Raw genomic sequence first — 27,166 nt, 5'->3', positions numbered from 1 at the left:
CTCGATCGTCCCAGAGACGCCGGCGTCGACGCAAGAGGACGATGCCGAGATGGAGGAGCCTAAGCCGGAGGAGCGGAATTCGGATCAGAAGACGACAACGAAGGAGCGCAGTGAGCATGCGCGACCAGCTCCAGTGGCTACGACGCCGCGCGTGAGTCCGGAGCCAAGCGAGAGCACGCCGCTGCGCGCGGACCCACCCGAAGGAGTCTCGGACGCCAGCCCCGGCGTGTCAACCGATGCACCTGCGGTGGAGCCGTTCGAAATGTTTGAAGCGGTCGTGGCGGAGATGAAAAGTTTCCCGGCAGAAACTGCTCGGACGGCTTGGACGTCGACAGTAGCGGAGCTATACGCGCTCGCCCATGCCAAAGTGCCAATTGACGAAAACCTCCTCCCGAGTGGCAAGCGGCGCTATCCGCGCCTCAAGGGGGACGAGAAGACATTACTGCTAAAGCTGTTTTGAGAGATTTGCGTTCACGGTACTGGGTCATTTGAAGAATGGGAGCGGTTTGCTCAAGCCGCAACCCAGGATCTCTACAACACGACATGGCCGTTCAAATCGATAATGAACAGCATGATCAGCAAGGTAAAGTGGGCCAGGGCCAAGCCACTTAATCAGTGGGCGACCAAGGCACGTGCAGGAACGGCTACGTCAGCAGCGGGAAAGGCATCGCCCGACGGGGACGGGCGGTACCAAGATTTTATGTTCAATCCCATGGTATTCCGCACCGCCGACATTGCAGCGTTGCGAATAATCTGCGAGCGACCAGCAGCGGCGTCTGCGGGGCGGGAACTGCGGCCAGGGACGGGCGATGAGTGCAAAATCATCAGTGGGATGACCGAAGGCAGCATTGTGTGCCGGCGGATGCCTGAGTTCCTCAAGAGTGTGCTGGATTCCAAAATACGCATCCGGCTGCACCGAACCATCCAAAGCCAAGTGGAAAGAGAACTTCAGTTGCAGCTGCGAGGCAGAACTACCATTTGGCCCAGTCGTCAGCAAACGCAGATGATTCAGGAGGATATCCGAGTGGCGGCGGAAGAGCTACACGTTAATACGACGGAGCTGGTCAGCATGCTGAGCTTGGCCAAGACGATTAGCTACAATCATGTACAGCGGAGTTTGCACTTCTTCTTCTTCGACCGGGCAACGGCCCGGTCTTTCCAAGCGGTCCAAGTCCCGTTTCACCGCATGGTGTATCGACTTCTGAATGTGCATCGTCCGGACACTGGGTCGGTTTGGGGCCGCCAGCTTAGACGAGATGGAACACGCGTCACTGCACAAAGGCATTATGAGATTGAGATCTACAACATCACTCGCTTCACGGATGTTGGGAGGCTAGTGGCATACTTGCAACAACATATCGCGACGAAGTTTGAGATGGACGATATGGACACGTGCACCCCCGACTCAAGAACCTCCACTGTGTGGAAACTGACGGACCAGGCAGCAGAATGTCCAGATTTCTTACGAGGAATTGTGCGGATCATGTGGTACGGCCGGCCGTTGGTACTGAAGCATCCGTTCGTAGGCCCACGGTTGCAGTGCCTTCGGTGTGGTATGCTAGGGCACACCTTAGCGCGTGCCGCTATACGGACCAACAATTGCTGCAATCGGGCAGTCGAATGGCTACGGAGCAAGAAGTGGCCCGGTTGGAAGACATGGCACAACTCTTCCGCAGTTTAGATGAAGTCAAGCGCGCAGCCGCTACACGGTTAGCTCTCCAGGCGGCGGCAGTCCAGGCGACGCAGGTGTTAATCACACCTCCGCGGGTATCAGTCCAGCACCCCCAGACCTCGCCGGGAGCTGCCGAGCCAGGTTCGACGAAGCAGTCAGGGCCTGCAGGTCCCCTAGCGGAATCGATTATCCCGCCCGATCCCAAGAAGAAATGGATCACGACGCCACTGCGCAATGGCAGGAAGCGGTATGCGCATGCCGCGGCGCTCCAACAGAAATTGAGTGTCACCCAGTCACGATTCGCAGCATTGGACGACGAAGAGGAGGAGGAGTCAATGGAAGCCTCACCCGAGTCGGCCGAACAGGCTGGCAACCTGACGATCGTCATCTCATCGGGAAACGAACAAGAGGAAAAAGCCCATGTTCCCCTCACAAATGAGCAGAAGCAACAGCTCCACCTCGTGAAAGGTAAGCCGCCTAAGCCCCATTCCACTCCCCAGCTGGTAGGGTTAAAGCAACGAGAGCGCAAGGCGGTCCTCCAAGCGGTTGCCAAAGTGGCTCAACGATCAGGGGATAGGTTGACTCCTCTTCCGTTTGCAGGTGACGAACTGACATCGTTCGCGGCAATCGCAGCAAGTCTTGCGCTCAGCCCAGTTAGCACGCCAGCGACCGGCAACTGTATGGCTATGGCACTGGCTCAAGCGATGGCTGATGCCGATTTAGCGGCCCCTGATGGCACGTTGGACGAGATCACGGGATGCATCAAACGAGGCATTCAATGGGCTGGCCAACTACATATGTCGGAGCAGTACGATCACTACGTTCGCACGAATACGTTGGTGAATGTTGATCGCGGATGGGCAGGCATGGAAGCACATGAGTCGACGAAGCAGTTCAAATGGTACTTGGAGGAATACGCCAACTCCCCTTCCAACAGGGACGCCATCATCCCTCGGTACAATTGGGGGTGCAGTGAGTTGCTGGCCATGGCTGCAAACTTCCTGCAGCGCGAAATCTTCGTCCTAGCGTACGACACGGATGGCAAACGACAATGGTACTGCTCGATGTACAAGCCCAGCACGACGAAACGAGGGAAGCAACCATTTGAAGTGGGACTCCATATCTCGCTCCAACTCGGCAGGTGCACGGCCATGATTCGAGCGGCGAAGCTTAAGGGATCGGGGGCACCGTTGGTTCTGCGGCACTGGGGGGAACACTATTCGGCGCTCATTCACCAGCGACGACCCGTCGAGCAACAACCTCCTCCTCCTCCTGCGACTCCGGAGGACACTAGCATGGAGGTTGACCAACAAGGGGAGGCGGCGAGCAGCTCCGACGAACAGGGACTCACGGAGGAAGGGTGGCAACCGGATCAGTGGAACGGGGACGTTGCTGAGCTCCGAGCGCGGTTAGCCGGAATGACGATCCCCCATGAACTCAAATGTGAAATTCATCTCATCCTGGAGCGTGCGGAGCCGGCGAGATATGCAGAACTGCTAGCCTTTCTGGTCAACACGGCTTCCCAACTGTCTCGTGAAGAGAGACTTCATCTTCGAGGATTAGCTCTGGTCTCGGAAAATGAACCGGGGGTGACGGAGCTGCTCCAACAGTATCACCTGCCTCTCATCACGCTTAGACAATGGCAGGAGGAGTCGAAGTGAGCTCATACCGAAGAACAAGCTCTCCACATGTTTCAGGCGTCCAGCTCAGGGGTGGAATCGGACTCATCTTTCAGCCCATCAGGGGCAAGCGACATCATGCCAACTGACACGCAGGCTGCTCCAGTGGGCCGCAAGGGGACGCCGTTGCCAGCGAAGCCGGCGGCCAAACGACCTCATACGCTAACGCCGATGGAGGCGGAGAGAATCCGGCTGCATGTCAAGTCCATAGCTCGCCGGGATCTGGACACGGCCACTTCAGAACCCATGAGGGATGCCGGCCAAGGGGACGTACCACACGATACGGAGGGAGGCATCGCTTCATGGCAGGCGCAATGGAACCAACAGGCGACCGTGTGGCCAGGCAAAGCACTCGCAGTTTTTCCGCTGACATCAAGCACAGCGGAGGTATGGGCGTATACGGCCCAGCAGGAGCCGTCCACCCTGATCTCCATGTGTCAGCTTTTTCGATTCCCCGAAGAAGTGCTAATGCGCGTGGGCTAGAAGGTGCTAGAATCGTGGTCTTCATCCTGGCGGCAGGAATGTTTATTGGGCAGCCTGGTCGCGTATCACTATCGCTCTCAGGACGAGTCGGTCAAGACGTGGTCGGACAACTGGAAAGACAAGCTACTCAGGACGTCACCATTGCACCTTCCCCCACTCATCGACAACCGAGAGGACTGGGCAAAAATGCGAGCGAAACGCTACGGAAATGATGAGGTGCTCCAACTCTGTGACGTCGGGAACAAGGGGAAGCTGGCCCAGCACTTGATCTGTGCTTCCCTCTATGAGCGGGAACTGCGCGTCCTGACCGGACTGGAAGATGAGGTGAATACAGGGGCGCTTTCTCTGCTCACTAGGCAGCTTTTGGCGCTGGAGATGAACGCTTCGTACCGGAAAGCCTTCTCAGTGTCACGCAGACCGATCGATTGGAGAGCAATTCACCGCTTCTTTTCCACTGCCTTGGAGGGTGGAACAGAAGGGTGGGAACAGGATGATTAGGGGTACCTTAGTGCCGCCGCCAGCAATTCCCATTAGCCTGCCATCGGGACCTGCTAGTGACGTCTACGGACGGCTCATTCATTTGCAAGCAGACAACAACAAGAAAAAGAGAAAGAAGAAACGAATAGGCGGAAGCGACCAGTGGTGATTACTTACCCAAAACGTGAGGGGATTTCCAGCGGAAAGCCGAATAACATGGATAAGTGCTTGGCGACGGACGCCGGTGAAATGTCGGCCGTCAATCTGGATGCTCCAGGAAACTCATGTCAGCTCCGAAGAGGAAGCAGCCCACTCAGCCAGAGCGTGGAGCAGCTTATGGAGACTACAGCATCAGAGCGAAGGGCCAACTCTATCATACTGGAGCATTGAGGATAGCGCCACCGGCGGAGTGGTGATCTTGCTCAATCCGAGTGTTGCTGCGGATGTCCAGCCATGGTTACGAGATCGATGGACCAAGCACGTCATCGCTATCAAGTTACGAAGCCTGACAGTGGTGAATCGGTATGGCTCGAATGATCACAGAGAACGCGAACTCCTATATGGCCGCCTCGAGACCTGGCCGTGGGAACAAAATGACACGATCCTGGCAGGGGATTTCAACTGTGTCCTCAGTCCCGTCCTAGATCGGCTCGGGGGAACCCGCAATGGCAGAGCAGAAAGTGTGGCGCTCCAGGACTTAGTCCATCACCTTCAGTTAGAAGATGCTATGGTGCTGGCGGGCCACACGGACGATGAGGCGGATCAACTTGAGCCAACTGAGTATTTTACTTATTGGGGGCCGGAAATAGCAAGTCGTCTAGATCGCATGTATGTCCCTCAGTCCTGGACATCCAAGGTGCAGTGGGTTTCAGTGGAGGAACCAGTGGCTCCTTCCGACCATCAACAGGTCATAGTACATTTGACGACGGAACGCAGGGCCCACAGTCGGCAGAAATGAAAACAAGGGGTACCGTATCCAATTCGCTCGGGCCAACCAGAACGTGTGCAAGCTGACCTGCTGGAGCGATTGATTGACGTTGAAGCAGGCCATCAGGAGACCACGCACACGTGGGATGCGATGGTAGGCCATTGTGTCGAGGCCATTCGGTTCATCACGGCTAAGGAAAAACTTCGCCGGCAGGAGTATAAGCACCAGAATAACGCGAGGCACCGGGATCATTTGCTAACGAGGAGAGAACGCTTGGAGGCCTCCGCCGCAGAACGACGAGAGGAGCACTCCCTGCGAGTGGGTCAACGGCTAGAGCGCACAATGGATCGCCTGCGGTGGACCTTTAAACGAGCGTCGAATTGGGAGAAGGACCAGACCATCCCAGACATTCGCCGCATCCACGGGGCCGCCTTCCACACTGACATGTCCGTGGCGGACAAAATGAGAAGCGAGTGGACCCCGGTTCTAGGCACAATTCACAACAGTGTCCCCGACATAGATTTGGAGCAACAGTTCGATAAGTTTGTCAGAATCCCTGACGATCGCAAGCTGCAGGATCAACACAACAACCTCTTGATGCAGGAAGTCATTGATCAAGATGTAATCGGCGCGATTGCCGCGCTGAACCGACACAAAGCGGCGGGTCCCGACGGACTGAATAATGACTTTTACAAGGATACTCAGGCCATCATGGTGCCAACGCTGACTACAATTAGCAACGAGCTCCTCCAAGGACGGGATCCCCCTCCTTCATTCCTTGAGGCTTTGATCATTCCGCTCAAGAAAAAAGGAGAGTCCTCGCATGCCATGGACTTTCGCCCTATCTCATTGCTCCAAACCAGCTACAAGATTGTGACAAAAGTGCTCGCTACTAGGGCACAGCTGGTAATGGGCATCCCTATTGGATCTTCCCAACAAGGATTCGTTCATGGACGCCAAATGATGAAAACGGTGATGATGATGCTGGCAATTTTGCAAACGGCGACCTCGGATCCAGAACTGGAGGACTTACTCAGCAGGCTCATTTTAATTTTGGATTTTCGGAAGGCTTATGACAAAGGCGAGGGAATTTTTGTTTCTTACATTGCGAAAATTTGGCTTCTCGCAAGAATTTGTGGACATGCTGCGACGACTGCATGCAGACACGACGGCGCGATTTCTAGTGAACGGTGAACTCTCGGAGCCGGTCCTCGTTCAGTCAGGTATCCGGCAAGGCTGTCCGCTGGCGCCTCTGCTGTTCATCCTAGCGGCAGAAATCTTGGCACTAGCTATTCAACAGGACCCGGGACTGAAAGGGATCGCAGTACCTGGCGGAAAGGGGAGGTCCACAAATTCTCGGCATTTGTGGACGACTCCACCGTGTTCCTGCAGAAAGCAAACCAGTTACCCCGCGTGATGGAGAAAGTAAAGCGCTTTGGAGAGCTGTCAGGGTTGCAGGTCCAGCCCTCCAAAAGTAAAGCGATCTTTCTAAATACGGCAGTGGAGAAAGTGGATATATACGGGATCCCGGTAGTGCCGATGGGGGAAACAGTGCGCTACTTGGGGTACCAAGTCGGGACCGGCCCTTTGACAGAGGTGAACTGGGCGACACGGATTCGCGCTGTCCAGAGACGCTTAGCAACAGCGGCGCAATTATCCCAAAGTGTCGAGACACGCGTACTCTTGCTCAACGTGATCATGCTACCGTCGGTGCTCTTTAAGGCAGCGGTGTTCGAAATGCCAAGGTGGGCGGATCGCCAACTGCGCAACATTCAGAAACAATTCTTGTGGCATCATTTGACAGGCCACGAACCCAGTAGGCATAAGGTCAACCCGGGCCTCCTATTCACGCCTCGACAGACTGGAGGAGTCGGGTTGGCATCAATCGCCATAGCCTGTAAGACACAGCGGGTCAAAACACCATGCAGTGGCTTATCCAACGGCATGACACGTACTACGACGCGTGGAGACAGTGGACTTTCCGAGGAGCGAAGCATCCGTGGGCTGCAGGCGTCACGCCGACGCAGGTCGGAGGTGAGAGGACCGGCTCCCGGACAATGACGCCGGGGGACCGGTTACAACGCTTGATCGGTGGCTGGATAGCCCCTCGCGCCCTGCCCGTCAACCGGAGAACTGCGCGTCAGCACGAGCTGATTAACTGGCGGACACTGCTGAGAGCTGGCTGGAAGACGAGGAATGGTATCTTGAGCTACGAGACCCACTCCCTCCCCTACTTGAGGAACTGTCGGAGGAAGACAAAGTTTTCTGGCCCAGCTACTACTGGACGGACAACCCTCATATCTATGACCAAACAGGGAGGATGTTGACACCGACCAAGTACGATCGAATCCAACCGACGCCGATAGCGGCATTGAATATCGAGCGTATAGCGGAACGGGAATACAAGATGACGATACCACACACAGATTCAGGCCGACATCAAGCAGCTAAATTGCAACGGTGGGCCATAGCTATTCTATGCAGTAGTCCACGATTGGCACTAGGAGAACGGATGCAAGTGCGTGGCGTAGCAGTCATGAGGCATCCACCTTCTTTCCAACAGGATTTTCCATGGAGGGTGGTTGGAGCGCACACTATCCATGGCGTCGCAAGCGCAGAAAGTGACAGCGGGACCCCGGCAGTAATTCTGGACCAGATGCATAATGGAATTCACTGGCGTGTCCGGGCAGTCGGAGAGGGGACCGCAGAAACCCAGCAGGATATTGGTCGGCTTCAACAGCACGAGACCGAAGGAAGCATAGTTTTTCAAGCACACCCGACCCTCCATGGCTTTCCATGGACAGTGCCGGACACTATAGCGAACAAGCACGTCTTAGCGGCCATCAAAAAGCAATTCTTTTGGCGCAACAGAGGAGAAGGCCCCACAATCGCCGGGGTGATCACTAGGCTAGAGCAAGCCGCAGCAGAAAGTGAGTGGCACGCAGCTGCTTTAAACCAAACGCCGACAACACTATGGGCTCATGGTCACGAACTTACGGAGTACCAAGTTTGGGTGGGGTACGCGCGGCACTCGGGCAGCTCAACCTGTTCCATGAAGGCCGACTCATCGACAACAGCTGTAGGAAGCAGCCAAGGTGTCACGGCACGAAGGAAAACCTGGCGGACATCCTGTGGGACTGCCCCTGCGCGCAGGCCTGTTGGCAACGTTTAGTGGCACATTGGACAGGGGTCCAATGGGGTCTAGTGCACATGGGGAAATTTCAGAGGTCCTGTGCCAGCCGAGCCCCACCAGCGATATCATCAACAGTGGAGGTCTTCTTGAGAACTGAGCACCCGGATAAACCAAAGGACTATCAGCAGACATGGAATCGACTGTGGCGTGTCTGGTGCACCATATGCATCACGAGTCTGTGGATACAGCGGAACAGGGTGGTTTTTAAGCACGAAGAGGTGACGATTGCAGGAAGTGTGCAGGAGTTCTGGGAGACTGGCAACCGTCAGATCCAGGCGCTTGCAAAACGAGAACGTCGCAATCCTGCAACATTGCGGGCGGGCACAAGGCTTCTTCTCTGTCACAGGAGAATGGAGCAAGAACCGACAGAGAGACCTCCGACGGAGCCAAGCCAAGCTCAGTCGCCGGACCTTCAGGCACTGGCGTTGTTAGTCAGGCTGCGGATCAAACAGACCTCTAATCGTCGATAAACTGACCAAATAGACTTGTCTGATCTCTCTTTCAAGTATCTTCCCATATCTTCCCCATATGGCTACTGAATTAAGATAAAAATTGGAATCGAGGATTAATCATGGAAGTACATTGTCTACTACTTGTATTAAATTGCAGGTATTGCGAAATTTAACTGAATAATTTCTCGCGATCGGAAAGCTCCAACCTCTTAGCTTTTAAACGATACCTTGTGGTAAAATAGGGTCGTATTGGTCGATCCAGGAAGCAGTTTAAAAAAGAAAATTCGATCGACCGGCCGAAGAACACCTTCTTGCACGGAATTGGTACAAGCGTCCATAATTTATGGTCTCACTGCAACAGGTATAATCTTCCACTGCGATAGAAAATGCTAGCGGTAAAAAGAAATCTGCTGAGCAATTTGACCGGCAAATTGCTGGTCAAAGGGTCCTTTCTTCGGAGGAATATGAATATTTGAAACCTCAATACGAGCCTGTGTAAAATGTTAGACAATTTGCATGTTTTCATAAGGCTTTACTGCACATTTTTTTTTTAGCGTTTTTGAAATGGAAACGATTTGCTAGACCAGAGAATATTTCTAATTTTGCATTTATTAAAAAACGGCAGGTGCTAAAAGAACGTTAACTCCTGCTCTTGGTTGCCGTCCAAAGACTTCACCCATTCCGTCCGTCTTCCGGTGCTTCCCCCGGCGTCGGGAAGGTGCACTTGTGTGCGTGTTGCAGCTCGACCATCGGTCGGTGTCCACACCGCCCGAAACTGCGCGAATCAGTCACTGCGCTCTCTATTGATCCATCCGCGATACAAAGTCTCTCCCTATTCTACTCCCCTTTAATCAGGCCACCGTGGCCTGGCGGAGTATCTGGGTATCCGAGGCCAGCTGCAGCAGCACTCATCGAAGCCTCCGTTTCGCACGCCACGACATATAGCATCTGCGAGGCAGCCACACTGGCTGGCGACAAATCAGCGAAAGCTAACAATGGTTTCACAGTCTCCGCTCTTCCGTTTAGGCTGCAGCTGAGCTACCGCAACAGTCTTTACCTACCGCGCCGATCGTACCGCTTCCATCACTCCCAGCAGTGGGACAACGGCCGTCGCTGAGAATGTGCCTCGGAGCGGAACCCGACCCCAGCAAAAGACATGAACATCTCGCTACCTACTTCACCCGCCGATGGCCACAGGCGCGATGCAACGTCACCATACATTTTCCTTGGCGCTCGACCGAAGTGACGCATAGCAGAAACTTCAGCTGGCCGCAAAATGGATGTCGAAGCTGCCTGCCTCTACGCGAGCTTCAGGCCGACAGCCAGCAAGTTACTTACAGCAGCTGGAGCGCGTCCATCTGGCACCAAATGAGAATCGCTTTTGGTGGCCGCCGTCGATGCAAATGTCCTTTCGATTGAAACTTCGCTTTATCTTATCGTCCGGCCGCAGTCACCGGCAACACTGGTCTTATGCGTCGAGGAGGCAGCTCCAAACATGCGAGGCTGCACAAGCGGCAACAAGATAAGGCACCCGAAACGGCTCACTTGAGGTCAACTTCGGCTGGTCTGGACCTTTACGTGTGTGGAATCCGTAGGCTTCGATCCCGGAATTTCGCGGTTCCATGGACGACACGTCCGTTGACGAATTATGTTATCTAAGTACAAATAATAAGTACTAATGTTTTCTCGACCCGTACAGTGCATGAAGTTCTGTACAGATGTAACAGACAGACTGTACGTATTAATACTACGTGGCGTCTTACTACGTGCTACGTAGCAAGCCGTCACAATCCAATCAATCTCAATGAAATGTGTAGAGATTCTCGACTCGAGAAGCAGTTCGAGCGAAATGGTATAATAACGGTGTTACTTGGTTTCTCGCTGCCCGCTTCGTTGGTTGCTGCATCGAATTTAGCGATGAGTGAGGGCTTTTGTACAGTACAACCTCACTCCCAGCTCATTGTCTATTTGCAAACGAGAGACGGATGCGTTTAATGGACTAAGTACACGTAGACGTCAACGGCTTTCACCTTTCGCGCCTGTCATAAGTCTGGTCTGATTTAAAAAAAAGACTCGTGCACCGCACGACTTCCAGTTTAAAATAAGGAAAGCTCTAAACCCATTTTACAAATTTACTTAGATAAGATAAAACTTCCCGTCCGTTGGGGGCAGCTGGGCGTTTTCTTGCTTCTTTTCCTTGCTTTTTCAGCGTTCTTCGCCCCGTCTCCGGGCACGTCGCGGGTGGTGGTTCACTTCTCATTCGGCTGCCAAACTCGCAGCGCTCGCCTGCTCGACAGCTTCTTCGCAGAGAAGAGGCTCATAGCTTACTTGCTCGTGGACGCGACCAGACCTGTAGAAGCGCCACGCCCAGCAGCAGCACTTGCGTAAGAAATCAGGGCCGTACTTCGCCTCCAAGTTGTGCGCTCTTCGCTGGTAGCCGGACACAACTCATTACGATGCAGAGCCCACGCGAGATCTCATCCGAGCGCCAAGGCGCGCTAACGCCCGCCACCGCTCGCCTGGTGACCAAGCTGGGCGGCGAGCTACCCGAGAGCGGCGCCACGCCGCGCATGCTCGACCCGAACTCCGCGCGCCAGCCCTGGGCCAACCTCAGTGTAGACACCGCGGTAACCACAGACGAAGACGTCGTTGCCGTCATCCCCACTGCTTCTACCGCAGCTCAAGCTATTAATGCCGCATCTTCGATGCGCTCTGGATCAGGTTCTAGCCAAGTGGCGCTGCCGGCCGGTCTGCTGCCGGAACGGTACACTGCCGACTTGACGCACTGGCAGTCACCGGCCGACTTGCCGGAACGCCGCCTCATGGTCCAACGCATCATTGCTATGACTCGCAGTAAGCGCGTGGAGACTGCAGCATGCGCCGACACGCGCACGCCGTCGCTAGCTAAACGTATCGAGCTGTCACTGTACTCCCGCGCGGCCTCGTTCCACGAGTACCGCGACCTTAATACACTACGCCGTCGACTACAATCACTCGTGTCGCTGAGCTTCCATGAGGCTGCGGTGTCGCGCCGCCGGCGCGCTGCCATGATGTCGGGCAACGGCCCCGTCACAGCCGTACCACAACTCGGCAAACGGAAGTGCAGAGCCATGACGCCTTTCGGGGTGTCCAGACTCACCATCAAACGCCCACGCGCCGAGTGCATCGGATCCACTTCAAGCTGCACGCCACGCACTACTTCCAACATGGAGGACGATGCGCCTTTCTTTATCATGGATGAGGCAGTGTTAGGCCTCGTATTCGCCTTCCTACCCGGTCTCGAGACGATCCGGTGTATGCAGCTTAACCGATTCGCACGTCGCGTTCTACCTCGCTGTGTGTTGACACTCGAAGTCGAACTTCGTCAGCTTCAGTTGGCCTACACACTACGCGCCGTCGCTGTGCCTACTCAACCGGCAGCCACCCTGTTATGTCAGTTTCCTAACCTGACCGGTCTCACTGTCTTCAACTCGTTGAAACCGCTGTGTGACCAGCAAGAGGCCGGTCCGGCACTACACGCCTGGGGCTGCAGTGAACTGGACATCTCTCACGATAACGCCGGAGAGGAAGTGGTGCAGCAGCTTGCGGAAGGCATCGAACTCGGCGCCTGTCGACGTCTCAGCAGCCTTCGTCTCGTGTCGGTGTTCACTAACACATGTCGCGGTAACGCGCTGCACCTGCTGTGTGCTGCGCTGGTCAAGGGCTCGTGTCCGGATTTAGAGGACTTGCTACTGGGAGGCAATGGCTTCTCGGACGTGGGCACAGTGGACGTCGCGTGGCTGATCAAGGTCGGATCGCTCCCTAAGCTGGTGCGTCTGGACATCCGTCGCAACTACATCGGCGAGTCCGGTCTGAAGCGGATCATGGCTGCTCTACGTGCCGGTCGCTGCCAACAGCTCAAGTACTTATGCATGGGCGGCAATATCATTACGGACAATTGCGTGGCTCCGGTCGTGGAGTTGCTGTCGAGCGCTCAGTGTCCTCAGATGCGCTTCCTCGGACTGGAGGACAACTTCCTGAGTGCACGCGGCGTTCAGTGCATCATCAAGGCGGCTGTGGCCGGTGGCATGATGCCCAAACTTCACCATGTCTCCTGTGATGGAAAGCTCGGCAGCGACGAGACCCAGAGCGTGCGTGCCGCCTAAGAAGCTTAACAATGACAGCGAACTAAAATACTGCAACAACATCAAATCCAAAGTTAGAAATGTTAAATAAATCGAAGGAAAATAAACACTTTTGAGCTTAGAAACGACAAAACTTTCGTGAATTTCTATTTATTAGGCTGAACGTTACCCTAGCGCTTTCGCAGCATTTTCGAGACTTCATCGCTGCTGAGTAAGATGTCGTACTTCATCCCGCCTGTCAACTACGGCATGATCGAGGAGGACTTGTACCGCTCAGGGCAGCCGAACGAGCTCAACTTCCCCTTCCTGGAGCGGCTGAACCTGCGCACCATTATTTATTTGGCGCTGGAGGAGCCCAACCCGCAGTTCCAGAGCTTTGTGGAGGAGCAGGAGATCCAGCTCGTTTTCCTCGGGGGCAACACGCGCATGGAGAGCCGCCGTAAGGCCTGGGAGCCATTGTCCGAGGAGACAGTGCTCGCTGCGCTGGACATCATCCTGGACCGCTCCAACTACCCACTCTACATCACATGCCACCTCGGCCGAGACCGCACAGGTAACGTGAGGAAGAGCAATCTGTAGTAATAATGGTGGCTGACATTGTTTGATTTGTAGGCGCCGTGGTGGGTTGTCTACGCAAGATTCAGGGCTGGCATCTGTCGTCCATCTTCGAGGAGTACCGACGGTTTGCTGGCAGCAAAGTGCGGCTACAGAACGAGCAGTTCATCGAGCTCTTCGACACGGACTTGGTGACAATTCCAGTCAACCCGCCATCCTGGTTGAGGAACCACCTTTAGAAATGCATACAACTACCTAGAATGTTTGAAGAAAAACAAAACTACAAATGAAACATTGGAACTTGCATTTAACAGTGTCGAGGTTTGTTAGAAGTTAACACATCGCTCTGCATGCCTTCTTGTTAAGAACTTGTGACGACGGTTCCCCGAAGTCGGCAAGCCAGCAAGTCGCTCCTTACAAGATGCCACTTTAAAGACGGTAGAGGCGACCTGCGTAGATAATGACGAGAGAGTCGTGTTGCTTCTGTGTTTCTCCTTGACTGTGCTCTCCCCTCACTCATACAAAAGCCTAAAGTCTTAGCATCGGAAGCCTCCGACCTGCTCAAGTGCACAATCAATCTGGTCTTCGTCCTCAAGCTCGAGCATCTTGGGCGTCTGGTCGCCGCTAATACGCGTACCATCCAGCAAGAAGCGCAGTGCGCTGGCAGGAACGCCCTTGCGCTGTGCGTAGGCGGTAAAGATCTTGTCCATTTTGGTGTTGGGCTTCACCTTGAAGAACGTCTCCTCGCCCGACTGGTCCTTGACTCGGATAGTGATGGCCTCGGCCTTCTTCTTGTCCTCTTCGTTGTTCTGGTTTGTGTTGGGAGCTGCTTCGTCGGCCATGATTGCGAATGACTGGTAGCAGGTACACGGACAGTTAGTAACCTACTTGGAAGTAGTGAGAACAGGTGCAGCTTTTCTTCTCCGGGTCGAATCTCAACCGTTTTAAGGTTACGCAGTACGAGAGAAGCACGAGGGGGAAGTGAAGCACGTGGAAAGGCATATAGACCGCATTTCTGGCCTGCACAGAGCCGACAAGACGCACCTTTCCTCCAGTTGCGTGAATTTTAAAGTGAGGTTTTGTCGTTTCTTTCGTTCCACCAACGACCTAAATTAGGAAATTGCAAACTGGATTAGGTCAGCAATCCGAAAATGATGTTTTTGAGGAACCTTATTTTCGATATTCGGCTCCTTGCCAAACAAGACGACACAAGGAGCACACGGCAAGACGGACTCGCGTGCTACACACGACAAATATGGTGAGTTACGGTCGGACGGCGAGCTATTGACTGTACCGGACAGACCTGTGCTGTCTGAATTGGTATCTCACCGACGATGCACCGCCTTAGCTCGCTGTGGATGGAGATATTAACGGGTGTGTGAACAAATCTTGTGTGTAGCTGCCGCTTTCGTTGCTCAAGACGGCACAGGGCCACCCCATGGTACGAAGGGCACGACATAGATAGCTCCTAACAGCGGAATTGAGTTATGCGTTGTGGCTCGTGTATTGCAGCTGGTGGAGCTCAAGAATGGAGATACGTACAATGGACACCTCGTCAACTGTGATACCTGGATGAACGTCAACCTGCGCGAAGTCATCTGCACCTCCAAGGTACTAAATGTGTAAGAGAATGCACAGGGAGTGAGCACTTATGCAGCTTTGTCTTGTGTAGGACGGTGACCGCTTCTGGAAGATGCCCGAGTGCTATATTCGAGGCAACACCATCAAGTACATTCGCGTCCCCAACGAGGTAAACAGCCAACGCTAACGACGATGAGACCTATTGGCAGTATATAATACGGGGAATTATGTTGCCTTGTAGATTCTGGACATGGTGAACGAAGAAGACTTCAACAAGCGCGGTAAGGTTTCTGTCCTAAAGGTGTCCTCATTTTTTATTCATCTTTCTACGTTCTACAGACCGTCAAGCCAACCGCGGACGTGGTCGTGGAGGCCGTGGCAGCTTCGGAAACCGAGGAGGTCGTGGAGGTCGTGGGGGACGTGGGGGACGCGGAGAAGGAGGTCGCGGACGTGGCGAAGGAGGTCGTGGACGTGGGCGAGGTGGAGGTCGCGGTCGTGGTCGTGGACGTGGCGACAACTAGCTAGCTACAGAACAATGAGAGGGAAGCACTTGAAGATACTCGTCTGCACTTAGTACAAGTGAAATTCTCAAGTCAAATATCCACGAGTCCACTGATTTTTACGATAAGTTTTTGGTGTATTTTGAGAAGCAAATATGGGGCAGTTAAAAGTGGCAAGGCCTGGCTGTCATCTAATTACTTCGCTTCGCCGCCACTGGAGCCTTGCGGGTTATTCTTGAGGAGGTAAGCAGCCAACCACTCGATCGGATTGGGTGGACGCTCCTTCACAAGCGCTGACATGCCCTGGAGTAGAATTGGCACCACGGTTTGGTCCAAATATGCGCGAATGGGTAAAGCCTGCACTTCCACTTTGTCCTGGACGCTCTCGCCCACAGGTTCGGCCTCTTTCGCCTCGTCCTCGTCGTGTTTGGCTGCTGGAGCCTCCTGTGCTGACTCCTCCTTGCTATCTGCTTCGGGTTTGGCCTCCTCCTCCTTAGATTCCGCCTCTCTACTCTCCTCTGGAGCTGCATGTTCCTCCTGGGCAGCTGGAGCCGCCTCCTCAGCGGGAGCAGCAGCCACCGGCTCCTCCTCAGCGGGCGTGGCCTCCGTCACGACAGGCTCAGCAACTTCTGCGTAATTATTTAACAGCAAGACTATGAGTCACAAATTTAATTATTCTTAAATATAAAGGAGACGACGGACGCACCAGTGGTAGGAGCGTCGTCTTCCATGGTTTAGACTGGGGATGCACGCGCTGAGGGACTTGGCACCTTCGTCTGAAGATCACAAATGTGCTTGTTAAAAGTGTTGGGCGGTTGGCTCGAGCTAAAAACTCCTCGAGAAAACGGACCTCAATAACGATAACGGCTTGGGATTGGGCAGAAATGAGAGGAAAATAGCTGTACCGCACCGTACCGGTATTTTGTTCTGACCATTATTTTACACATAAACTTAGCCGGTATTTTGTTTCGACAATAAATATACGGGTATTTTGTAAGGAAGAGCTGTACTGTTTTTTTGTGGTGTCGTTGACATGACACTCATATCAAGGTTGGGCTTGATAGGAAGAGACCGAGGAGATGTGCGCAGTAAAGTGAGACCGTTGGATTATATCTTCCGTAATGCAATTCTTAGCGACTTGACTGTTACAGATAGGCTCAATAGAGCTGCACTGAAAGCGGCAGCTCGTCTTCAATGTGAACCCATTCTTCAAAGCGAACCCATTCAAGCAAGTAAAGCCTCCTCTTCCACGCCGCCACACAACGGATTTTGACGAGCTCTCCACCATGTCTGCAGGTTCCTGTACGCGGAACCAAACGGCGCTAACAACAGACTGCAACTCGCTCTGTCCCCAAGGTCGCCCATGCATCGCGTATGCTGCTGGTGATGAAGGCGAATGCTCGACTGTAGCTTCGACGTTCGGAAACTGTACCGCCGACGACTTCTGCGCGTATGAGTGCTTTGCCACTGGCCCAGACGACTTTGCAGCGAATGGAGCAATCGATTTCAGCGTTTATACTTTTTTTATCCCGTTTAGCAACGAGGTGGAGGCGGTGGCGGGGATTTTGACAACGGAATATCCGTCCAAATCCAATGACGCACTGCAGCACATTGAAGTACTGGATTTTATGGAGTCCACGACTGGAGTTGTGCTATCTGGAGGCTCGAGTCTCTTTAGTGTAAGGGGGAAAGTGGCGAAAATGCAACTCCCGCAAGACCTCTTCGCTACGGACACGCAATTGCGAAAAGTGTATGTTTGAATTAGATTATTCGACTTGAGTTTAGTTGACGAATTGTGTGTATTTGTAGGACATTGGCAAATCTAGGATTGGAGCAGATTCTCAAGTCCTCGTTGCCGTCAGGACTCGTGAATTTGACGATCTCCAACTGCCTTATGACGAGTTATCCGGACGATCTACACACAATGAAGGAGCTTGAAAATCTGTAAGTCTATATGTTTTATTAGCCTTTCTTTTATCACTTTGCTGACGTTTTTGTTGACAGGGATTTATCCAGCAATTTCTTTGGATTTTTTCCTGCGGATCTAAAGCTGCCGAAACTAAAAACACTTAATCTGTCTGCAAACAGCATTGCCAGTTTTGAAGGTGCACTGCCAAGTTTGGTAGCACTGTAAGTGTCATGTTGATTACGATATAATAATTGTAAAAGCTCACATGGTGCCAATACTAAACAGCGTAGTGATATCGCGAACAACAACTTCGTGACCATTCCGCCGGCAATTTTCGCTCTCAGAGCTCTTCGACGCCTCGATCTACGTGGAAATAACTTCACAAATATCAAGCTTACAGCCGCACAATTCAATTTTCTCCAAGCACTCGACGAATTCGACGTCGACTCGTTTGGCGACGTCATCTGCAACACGACACAGACGCTACAAACCACCAGCCACACACTAGACGTATGTGTGCTATCACCCGAATCCATAGAAGAACAGTCATCGAACAAGGCACTCATCGCCGGGGTCATGGCTACATCCTTCGTGCTACTTTTTATCCTCGGTATCATCTTCGTGTTCCGATATCTTCGTCACCGAGCGATGAGTTTAAAACCAGGATCTGAGATCGTCAATCTGCGTCAAGAGTTGATAAGTTCCACAGAAGAGACACCTCCATACAAATATCATCAAAGAGTAGAACGCCATTCTACCAACTCGACTCCGAGAGACCCTGCACCTCGACATGTGTTCCCTTACGAACACGAGCTTGAAATGTTGCTCCTCAACGTAGAGGAGCTCGAATACATTCGTAAATTCGACAACGAGCGTCGTTCTCGAGACCCTAGCCGCGAGGCCTTCTTAACACGCTTCCGTGGCTCCAGATTTCTCGTCTGTAAAAGATTGCAGCAAAAAGATCTCGGTGAAACGTCAGAGATGCAACACTTTGCTGAGGAGATCCATCTTGCCGCTTCTCTCGATCATCCACGAATCGTAGCGCTTGTGGGCGTTATTTGGAGTCGAATGTACGGTCTGGAGGCGTTATTTGAGTACATGGAAGGCGGCAATCTGCGTGTATATCTGGATAAAGCTGAGACAACGACCGAGTTTAAAGGATGGCGCTCTCAAAGTGCCTGGAAGTTGCAAGTCGCTTTCGATGTGGCTGAAGCGTTGGCTTATGCTCACGCGTTCAAGCCCACGTTGGTACATCGGAATCTCACGTCACACAGCGTTTTATTGTCTTCTTCACCAGATTGTCGTGCTCTACTGGATAGTTTTATAATTGCTAAAAAAGGATATCCCAGTACGTCCACCATCGATATTTCACATCGAGACGAGCGATGGCTGTCGCCAGAAGTTATCACGGGCACTGCAGACTACAGTCCTGCAGCGGATATCTATGCGTTTGGAGTCATTTTATCAGAGATTGATACGCATATCGTGCCCTACGAGAATACTGGAAGTGGCAGACAAAATCTAAGCGATGTGGAGATTCTAGATCTCGTGGCATCGGGTAAACTGCATCCTGTATTCACGCTAGGATGCCCGACAGGAGTTCGGGAGCTGGCTGAGAGATGCTTGAGTCTTGAGACCGCAGATCGCCCTACTGCACTGCAAGCTGTCGTCGTTCTACGCACACTACTTTCGGAAATTCGCACATCTTCATACACTATCTGACAATAAAAAACGGGATCTATTTTAAGTCGCACGTACTTTTGTTAAAACTTTTCTTACCTACAGGCTAATGCGTGTGCTGGTGTGTAAGAATGACGGATCTTTCGAGTTCGAGCCGGCGGAGTTGCATCGATTAGAGCGATGGAGTGACGTCAAGATGGGGCTAGCTCACGCACTTTATAGTGAGGAAGAGTTGTTCGCGGTGGGGTCAGCTGACGATATCGCTCTCTACACGTTTCCGAACGGTATTCCGGCTGAAGAATGTGAAGACAAAGTGAAAAGACTCGTCCAACTTGACACGCGCTGGGTACTCGATATCTTCGGTAGCCCATTCCGTCAACGCAGCGAGCTCCGTATCCAGACGGATCATGAGATTCGTGACGTTTGTCAAGGCACTTCGACTCCATTCCAACCCCTGGAGGTCCGTCGAGTGAGTGCAATGCACCATAAACTGCCCATTTCTCCATTGGGAAATGCAGCTTACGGAAGCTTCCACGAAGCCAATGTCGAAGGATACCAGGAGCCATATATTCATATTGGCACTTGGGTGCCTGTCATGGTTAGAGAAAAGAAAACGCCATTACTGCTGATGAAAAGTTCACCTGCAGAGTATGAAGATGTTCTGGTTACGACCAACCGAGCACGGGGGTATATCAACAATTTCAGACGTGCAGGGCGCCCTGTGACTATTATCAGTATTCAAACATGCACGTTGCCACTCGCTGCTGCTTGTCCCAGTGCCATCTCGCAACAAGGTCCTCGGATTCTGTACGACGGGGTGTATCATTTGAGCTCCGACGAGGTGCAACAAGGATTCGTTCAGGCTGTGCGACTTTGGTTCAGCTTTGATTGCGAACAGACGATCAGTGTGACGAAGGTGAACGGCGCAATGGGACTCAAGCCTCTGCGTCAACAAGACGGATGGATCGTAGTGCAAGCGCTACCTGGGTCGCCCTGCTTTGAAGCTGGTATGCGTCGAGACGAAGTGTTTCTAACTCATGTCAATGGAGTGGACGTCTCTCCTCACTCGTTCCCTTCTGTCGGTACTGGGGCTTCAGATGAACAGGCATCGGCTCAAAAGACCGGCCAAGTGACTTGGCAAGACAGCGTCGTGCCGCTTGTAGACAAGTGCGAGACGTGTATTTTCACGTTCTTCTAGAGATGGGTACAGCTTCAACATTACCAATTTCTAAATCTAGGTTGGAAAATAATAAATGCTTCAAATTCGGCTAGTTTATTTCTAACCAATTATTGCAATAAATAAGGAAGCCGAATTGGGTTTATCCTTACAGAATGTAAGTAAAAACAAGCATTAAAAAGTTGCTTTTAATAAATAATATGTATTGATGCAATAGAAAGCTATTCCGTACAAAAATAAAGTAGTATTTTTTTAATACCTTCTGCTAAAAATGGCTACACTACGATGCATCCCATTGTGCATTCTTGATCTTCTTCTTCGGATAGAATCCAAAAAATGCCAGCGCGTAACAAGGAATCGGAGTCTACTGCTGTGCGCGAGTTCAATAACATTCCCGCACGATCACGAGAGCAACGTGAAGCAGTTTGTGACAAGGAACAATGGGAAAAGGAGCGACTTCGTGCGCGTAGAGAAGGTTTCGTACGTGTGGACACGTCTGCTGCCGGTAGTGCCATGTTGGTGTACACACCTCAGAGTCAGGGGTTCATGAGCGACGCCGACCGTTTCCACTCGGACACTGCAGGTGAGGAACGAGCTGCAAGAGAGGGAACACGTGCGCGTGCCCGGATGCAACAAGATCGACGTCGTCGTGAGGCTGTAAACCGAGATGTGCGACGCTGGGACGCAATGGATGCCGCCGCCGCCGAGGATAAACGTCGTGGGGAGGCTTTACGCGCGTCGGGCTCCAAAGCTCGACGCAACAAAGGTGGCGAGCCATTCAATTTGATTACTCTGAAATACAACGATGGGAAGGATGGACAGCGATTGCAAGCTGCGGATGCTGCGATCAAGCAACGTGCCATGTTGCGAGCGCAGAATCTGCAGTACCACAACTCACGCGAAGGGATCAACCCTATCACAGGCGAATCAGCACGACGTGTTCAAACAAGAGACTTGCTGCCACCCCCACAGTAGAGCAAGGCTACCAGTAGGGTACACGTAGGATATACAGAGAACATGGCGGCGTTGTGGTAATGCAACAATACGATCTAAAAAGTATCTTCAACACCTGTCAGGCACGCTACGATAGTCGCTTCAACGAGGACACGTCGGGTCCCGACTCGGGACGCACGAAGCAGCAAAAAGGTTCCGTCTTGATCGGCTCGATGGATCATCTGAGCTTGAGAAGCCTTCAGATCCTGAAGGCTTCAGTTTTTTTGTCGTTGAGAATATCTGGCAGAGAAACACCAACGAACTTCGCCAATCAAGTGACAACGGTCTCAGCAGCGATTATGGTATCGCTTACGCCAGCAGCAGACACGCCTTCACCTGCACCCGACATCGACAGCCGACCGCTATCTGTGTCCCAGCGACTGCAGCTGGCGAGCTCTCAACGCGACTAACGTCGTCGTCCGGTTGGAGCGCTCACTGTCGTTGGCGAAAGGCAGTGTGCGTGAGTGTGTTAAGTTGGTAAGACGTGCAGCAAGCAACAGCTCTCAACGGCGAGCTTCCCATTGCCGTCAGTTGCCAACTGGAGTCCAGTCTGGACCGGTCGGCGGCCGATAGCTCAGGTTGAAGTTTTTGGTGTTGCACTGAGCAATGCGCTTCACTGTGGGATCATATACATGTTAGCCCCGCGGAGATTTGCACTACATGTATTATGCTCGTTTGCATGCGAGTCATTAAGTCAAAAGCTTGTTAGAGGCGCAATAGCCTTTATGATGGAGACATGCTCTAAGTCAGAGCACGTCAGGTCTGACTGAATCGAGATTGCGAAACACGTCCGCAATCGAGCGGATTCCCGCGCGTTAAATTGTATCTCGCTATCGGGTAGGAATGACACCTGTCAGTCACGGCATAGCGAAGCAACACAGTACACTTAGCGACGGTGCGATGGTGCAGAATTCACACCGACAGGCAATTTTTTACTTAGTCTCACTTCATGTAGCACCGGTATACATACTAATTAAGGATATGAGATAAAACACTTGTAGTGAGACCAAGTAAAAACAGACGCCTGTCGGTGAGTCACTCTGGATATAGCTCACTTCAATGGAACAATTTCACCATGGCAGTTCTATATTTTGCGAGGTGTTGACCATGGCCATCTTCTTCGAATAGAAACTCACCTGGAGAAAATTTGCCGTCAAACTGAAACAAGTCGATTCATGTCAACGACTATTTTGGGCAATTGGATTCCTTCGCAGAGTGATGGTAGAGCGCCCTTTTCTTTGCTTCGCATCATTTTACATACAAAACCCAGGTATTGTTCTAACTGCCACGTCCCGGCCTTGCGTTGCCACAACCACCATACGAAAATCCGCCCGTCTGTTCAAACCGGAGATGCTTTCCGTCTGCCGCGACCGTCTGACACACTGCGATTCGCAAAACCGAAGTGATGTGATTGGCTATTCGATAACATTTTACGCAAAACTCTCGCAAATTAACGTAAAATCCAACCGTGCCGTTTGTCGCAGCAGTCGTGATGCTCACTTCCGCAAACATGTCGTCGTTGCACTTTGGTGGCTTTCATTTCAGAATCCGCCTCGAGTTGGCTACGTCTCGCGCCCGACCTTGATCCGATCCAAGGCCCCACCTCACGTCACGTCAATGATGGAGAACCCGTTGCACTCGTCAATCCTACCCAAGGCCGGTGGGCTGCGCAAATCTAGCTCCACGCGCAGCTTGGCATCGCTGGCCGATGTGCAGGCACTTATTATCGCCCAAGATGAGGAGGAGCAGGCTCAGCAGCGCCGGAAGTCGCTGTCCAAGCCGCCGCGCCACTCCAGCGTGCCAATGTACGCTCAAATCCTACTGCAGCTGTGGCAGAACGAGTTGCAGCGCAACGACGTGGACCTCACGAGCGATTTTTTCTACGACCTCAACGGCACGGAGGAGGAGGGCGTGCAACTCGTGGGGCGCATGCAAGCGCTCGGGTTTAACATCACCGTGCCACAGTTCCTGGCCATGCACCGATGCTCCATCTACTCGGTGCTTTTGGTGGCGCTGTGAGAAGTCACAAGCCAAAAGAAGCAGAGCCCCACGTGGCGGTTTATTTTATCCGGCGACTACCACATCCCATTTTCCGTCTGTTCACCTGCAATTGGTGGCAAGTGTGCGTAGCGTCTCGACTCCGTTCAGTAGCATAGTAAGATAATTTATAGCGAACGCACATGTAGCATTCCCCCATGCTTCGATTGTGGCTTTTAACGTAGTAAAAGTATGATATTCGACTAATTTTGCCAGCTGCTGAAGAAACTTTTTTTCTCATATTTGTTTTTTTCGAAGTTACTTGCACGTGTCGGATGGGTCTCAAGTTACCTTTTTACTTGGACGAAAGCGACTATGTAGTCTGCTCTTGTGTAAGCGTCCCATTCTCGTGTTGGCTCGTGATGATTGGCGATGGAAATTGCTCTCGCCTCCCATAGTGCCTGGATCCACGTACTCGGGGCGCGGGTAGCAGATTTTGTAGTGCAGCGCCACATCCACTTGGTTGTGGCCTTGGCGCACTGCGTCTTCGATTGCAACGGGGTCTTTCAACGTGCGGTTCTCCTCAAAGCGTCTCCTATACAAAGTTGCAGGCCAGAGTTCAGATACGTTTTCCACTTTTTGCCACTGCGAGAACGTTCTCAATATCAACGCAACACTTGCGCATGGCAAAGTTGGAAGAACAGCTGCACTGCGGCTTTGCGCGTCACCATAACAGTTCGTACCTGGCCTCCTCGCGGATCCAAATTTGCTCCTCGAAGCCGCCTTCCCCTGCAACATGGTCGACAGGGCGTTTGTGATAATGGGAATGAAATCCCACGGCAGTTGTCGATCATATTCGGAAGCTACATGGTACAATCCAGCCATTAAGCTTGCGGCAGCTTACATGTTCTTGCTACACGCAGGATACGTCGATAGAGAGATATTGACATGGCGGTCGTGGCAAGTTACGTCGAGTCCAGCGTAGCGCCGGAGCATCCAAAAAGCTCACGTTCCAGTGGTGACAACGGGGAGTTGCACTGCGCATGTCGTCGGAAGGTGGCACCAACACAAATGTTAGCAAACATGCTGAAGATTGCACTTCGGTGTGAGAGCAAGATTTCACGCAACTTTACCTACGTGCGATGCAACTGGAGCACGTTTCACTATATCAAGTTGCATTTTGCTTGCAAATGCAAGAAAACAACTGAAAAAGATCCTTTTTCAGTTTTAGTTCGTACTTCGTAGTATTGTTGCAATGATAATTGACGTACCCATGTATGGCCTTACAATACCTGTCGATGCTACTTGTGTCTATTCCTCTTCTTCGCCCTCTTCCAGCTCCTCCCCTTCTTCCAACTCCTCATCAGAGCTGCTCTTTCCCTTCGCTTGCATCTTCAACCTCGCCTGACGAATAATTTCCTCGGCCCTCGCAGCTTCTTGCGCTTGTGACAGCGGTTTGGACGGCGTTCGAAGTGGCGAGAACGGCTCAGTCGTCGCTGTATCCGCCGCAGCCTTAGCGCCGACAGCAGCTAAACTAGGAGGCAGCGCATCACGGTCGCGAGATCTGGAGCGTCGACTTCGTCTAGATTCCCTTCTAGTTTCAGATCTAGAACGAGATCTGGAACGCGAAGCCGACGCAGAGCCGTGACTACGACGTCGCTTTCTAGATCGATGGCCTCGCCGTTTCTTGTGACTTTTCTCGCCCTCCAGCTCATCAGCCGACGAGCGACGACGTCGACGTGGTCGGTCTTCGTCTTCATCTTCGGGAGTCGTGACTGTCTTTACGCCTTCTCTTACGTCGTTTGGCCTTCTTTTCCTGCTCTCTTCGACTCTCTTCTGTAGCCATAGACACCCACATGTCGTACACTTGACGAACGTATTCCGGGAACTCCACCGAGCTCTTGTCCTCGCTTTCTCGTTGCTTCTTCACAGCTGCTTCCAGCTCGGCTTTAACCTCTTCACTTTTAAGTTTAACCTCTTCAGTCTCTTCGTCTCCGTTGCTCATCTTGACGTCACCAGACTCTTCTCCTTCTTCGCCTTCTTCAGGCGCGTTACTGTCTATCGCTAGAGCCACACCGTTCTCAAGCGCGTCGATAAAGACGGCGAACGTCGTGGCTTCCGTCACTCGTAACGGCGGCTCGCCACTACGATCCAAGTGCGTACGAATCGCAGACGCTGCAGGCTCCAGAGAGCGACGCAGGCGACGCACAAATTTGTCAAAAATGCGTCTCTGTCCTCTCCAGTTGAGATCGTCGTCATCTTGTTCGTCGTTCTCTTCCTCCTTCTCTTCCTTGGCTCTTTGCTCACTAGCAGCTTCTAAAAACTGCATCGAGAACTCGTCCCACGTACTCCCCACCGTCAGTTGCTGACTATTTGCCAGTTCCTGAAGCTTCTCGTTCAACTCGCGTCCTTGTTTCTCGATTCGTGCAGCACGTTCAGCTCGCTCCCGTTTCCTCTTCGCATGTTCCAGTTCTCGACGTTCTCGTAAGAAATCCTCAGCCCAGTCGTACACATCATGGCGGTCGACTATCCGCAGCGCGTCTTCGCCCACTTTCCCTTCTCCGCCCGGTAGTTCCACTTGCTCCAATAGATCCAACACACGGCGCTTCGAGTCGCTATCCAGACGCTTGTTCGAGTGTCCCCCCAACTCTAACTGGTTCGAGTCTGCACGCTGACGTAAGAGCGTCATGAACCCTATTCGTAATGCATCGCGTTGTTTAGCCAATCGCGCTTTCTGGTTGCGTTCTAAATCTTGCATAAAAGTGACAAACAGCTCTCGAAAGGTGTCTTCCCTGGGATCTTGGGTGACGGCAGCCGGTTCTTGATGTAGATCGCCGTCATCGCCGCTTCCGCCCAGAACGTCTTGTCCAAACGTGCGAAGTGAAGCATGCTGCGCCCGATAGTCACAATGGTCCGGTTGGCGCGTTCCGCAGTCGCATTGGTCTGATGCGCATATGGAACCGTCGGTTGAACTTCGATGCCATGGTCGTCGTAGAAGGCCTTGAGCGAGCTGGTCGCGAACTCCTTGGCACCGTCATGACGCACGAACTTGACCCTGGCATCGAACTGGCGCTCCACCTTGGCGATAAACTTGCGCAGACAGCCTTCACTCTCCGACTTGGCGCGCAAACAGAATCCCGTCATGCAGCCGCTGGCTTCGTCCGTGATCAGCAGCAGATACTTGCTGCCACCAAGCGACTCTTTCTCCATGGCGCCACAGAGGTCGAAGTGCAGGAACTCGAATGGCTTGTACTTGGGCTTGTCCGGGTTGCTTGGAAATGGTTTTTGGACCATCTTCCCTTGCTGGCATCCGCGACATCCGCTCGAGTTCTTCGACGAAGTCGGCATTTTCGCGCCCGTCACCATGCCGCTCGAAACCATTTTCCGCAATACGTCGTTCGGAGCGTGACCCATCCGCGCATGAAAGATCGACACCGTTGATCGAGACTTTGGACGTCGAAATTGGAGACACCCTTGGGGCACTCGCAGCCAGTAGAGTCCCGTCGATCAAGTCCGCTGAGGCAACGATCTTCTTCGACGACTTGCGCGCAATGTGCATCTCGGAGCCGTCAAACACCAACCTTGAAGTGTCCGCCCTCGGTGGATCTTGAGGCACAGACAGCAGGTTCTTGGTCGTGCTCGCATCGCAGAGAGCATCTTCGATCTCGGACGTTACGACCATTTCCCATTTAGGCAGAACCACTTGTTTGCACAACGCGTCCCAACTCCCCAAAATGTTTGGCCATTTTGTCGCGTCGGCAACCCGGAGAGTACGCCTTTCGTCCG

The 27,166-nt window shown here is 52.7% G+C and overlaps 9 protein-coding genes across 9 annotated transcripts; 6 read left to right on the top strand and 3 right to left on the bottom strand.

Annotated features, from left to right (window-relative positions):
- Positions 1-1,069: 1,069 nt before the first annotated feature.
- Positions 1,070-1,681, top strand: PITG_09656 (uncharacterized protein; the record flags this gene model as incomplete). Its single annotated transcript, XM_002903225.1, has 2 exons — positions 1,070-1,577; positions 1,677-1,681. 2 exons carry the CDS (start codon positions 1,070-1,072, stop codon positions 1,679-1,681), a joined length of 513 nt encoding a protein of 170 aa, XP_002903271.1.
- Positions 1,682-11,150: 9,469 nt separating this feature from the next.
- Positions 11,151-14,545, top strand: PITG_09655 (putative tyrosine-protein phosphatase OCA1, putative; the record flags this gene model as incomplete). Its single annotated transcript, XM_002903224.1, has 3 exons — positions 11,151-13,014; positions 13,183-13,561; positions 13,621-14,545. The coding sequence occupies 3 exons, from the start codon at positions 11,341-11,343 to the stop codon at positions 13,800-13,802; spliced, it is 2,235 nt and encodes a 744-aa protein (XP_002903270.1).
- On the bottom strand, positions 13,845-14,623 carry PITG_09654 (uncharacterized protein; the record flags this gene model as incomplete). The annotated part of the gene is made up of 2 exons (XM_002903223.1): positions 13,845-14,417; positions 14,608-14,623. One exon carries the CDS (start codon positions 14,403-14,405, stop codon positions 14,100-14,102), a length of 306 nt encoding a protein of 101 aa, XP_002903269.1.
- A 195-nt stretch (positions 14,624-14,818) lies between these two features.
- On the top strand, positions 14,819-15,331 carry PITG_09653 (U6 snRNA-associated Sm-like protein LSm4, putative; the record flags this gene model as incomplete). Its single annotated transcript, XM_002903222.1, has 4 exons — positions 14,819-14,821; positions 14,963-15,004; positions 15,076-15,174; positions 15,236-15,331. The coding sequence occupies 4 exons, from the start codon at positions 14,819-14,821 to the stop codon at positions 15,329-15,331; spliced, it is 240 nt and encodes a 79-aa protein (XP_002903268.1).
- Positions 15,332-15,839: 508 nt separating this feature from the next.
- Positions 15,840-16,375, bottom strand: PITG_09652 (uncharacterized protein; the record flags this gene model as incomplete). The annotated part of the gene is made up of 2 exons (XM_002903221.1): positions 15,840-16,273; positions 16,351-16,375. The coding sequence occupies 2 exons, from the start codon at positions 16,373-16,375 to the stop codon at positions 15,840-15,842; spliced, it is 459 nt and encodes a 152-aa protein (XP_002903267.1).
- A 2,967-nt stretch (positions 16,376-19,342) lies between these two features.
- PITG_09651 (uncharacterized protein) lies at positions 19,343-20,431 on the top strand (the record flags this gene model as incomplete). The annotated part of the gene is made up of 3 exons (XM_002903220.1): positions 19,343-19,825; positions 19,883-20,311; positions 20,354-20,431. 3 exons carry the CDS (start codon positions 19,343-19,345, stop codon positions 20,429-20,431), a joined length of 990 nt encoding a protein of 329 aa, XP_002903266.1.
- Positions 20,432-20,746: 315 nt separating this feature from the next.
- Positions 20,747-21,385, top strand: PITG_09650 (uncharacterized protein; the record flags this gene model as incomplete). Its single annotated transcript, XM_002903219.1, has 1 exon — positions 20,747-21,385. One exon carries the CDS (start codon positions 20,747-20,749, stop codon positions 21,383-21,385), a length of 639 nt encoding a protein of 212 aa, XP_002903265.1.
- Positions 21,386-22,950: 1,565 nt separating this feature from the next.
- On the top strand, positions 22,951-23,422 carry PITG_09649 (uncharacterized protein; the record flags this gene model as incomplete). Its single annotated transcript, XM_002903218.1, has 1 exon — positions 22,951-23,422. The coding sequence occupies one exon, from the start codon at positions 23,021-23,023 to the stop codon at positions 23,420-23,422; it is 402 nt and encodes a 133-aa protein (XP_002903264.1).
- A 300-nt stretch (positions 23,423-23,722) lies between these two features.
- Positions 23,723-24,234, bottom strand: PITG_09648 (uncharacterized protein; the record flags this gene model as incomplete). The annotated part of the gene is made up of 3 exons (XM_002903217.1): positions 23,723-23,975; positions 24,124-24,169; positions 24,219-24,234. The coding sequence occupies 3 exons, from the start codon at positions 24,232-24,234 to the stop codon at positions 23,723-23,725; spliced, it is 315 nt and encodes a 104-aa protein (XP_002903263.1).
- Between the last annotated feature and the right edge of the window lie 2,932 nt (positions 24,235-27,166).

Source organism: Phytophthora infestans, genomic scaffold (assembly GCF_000142945.1).
Source record: "Phytophthora infestans T30-4 supercont1.15 genomic scaffold, whole genome shotgun sequence".
NCBI classification, from domain to species: Eukaryota; Oomycota; class Peronosporomycetes; order Peronosporales; family Peronosporaceae; genus Phytophthora; species Phytophthora infestans.
This window is presented reverse-complemented; position numbering and strand designations above follow the sequence as displayed.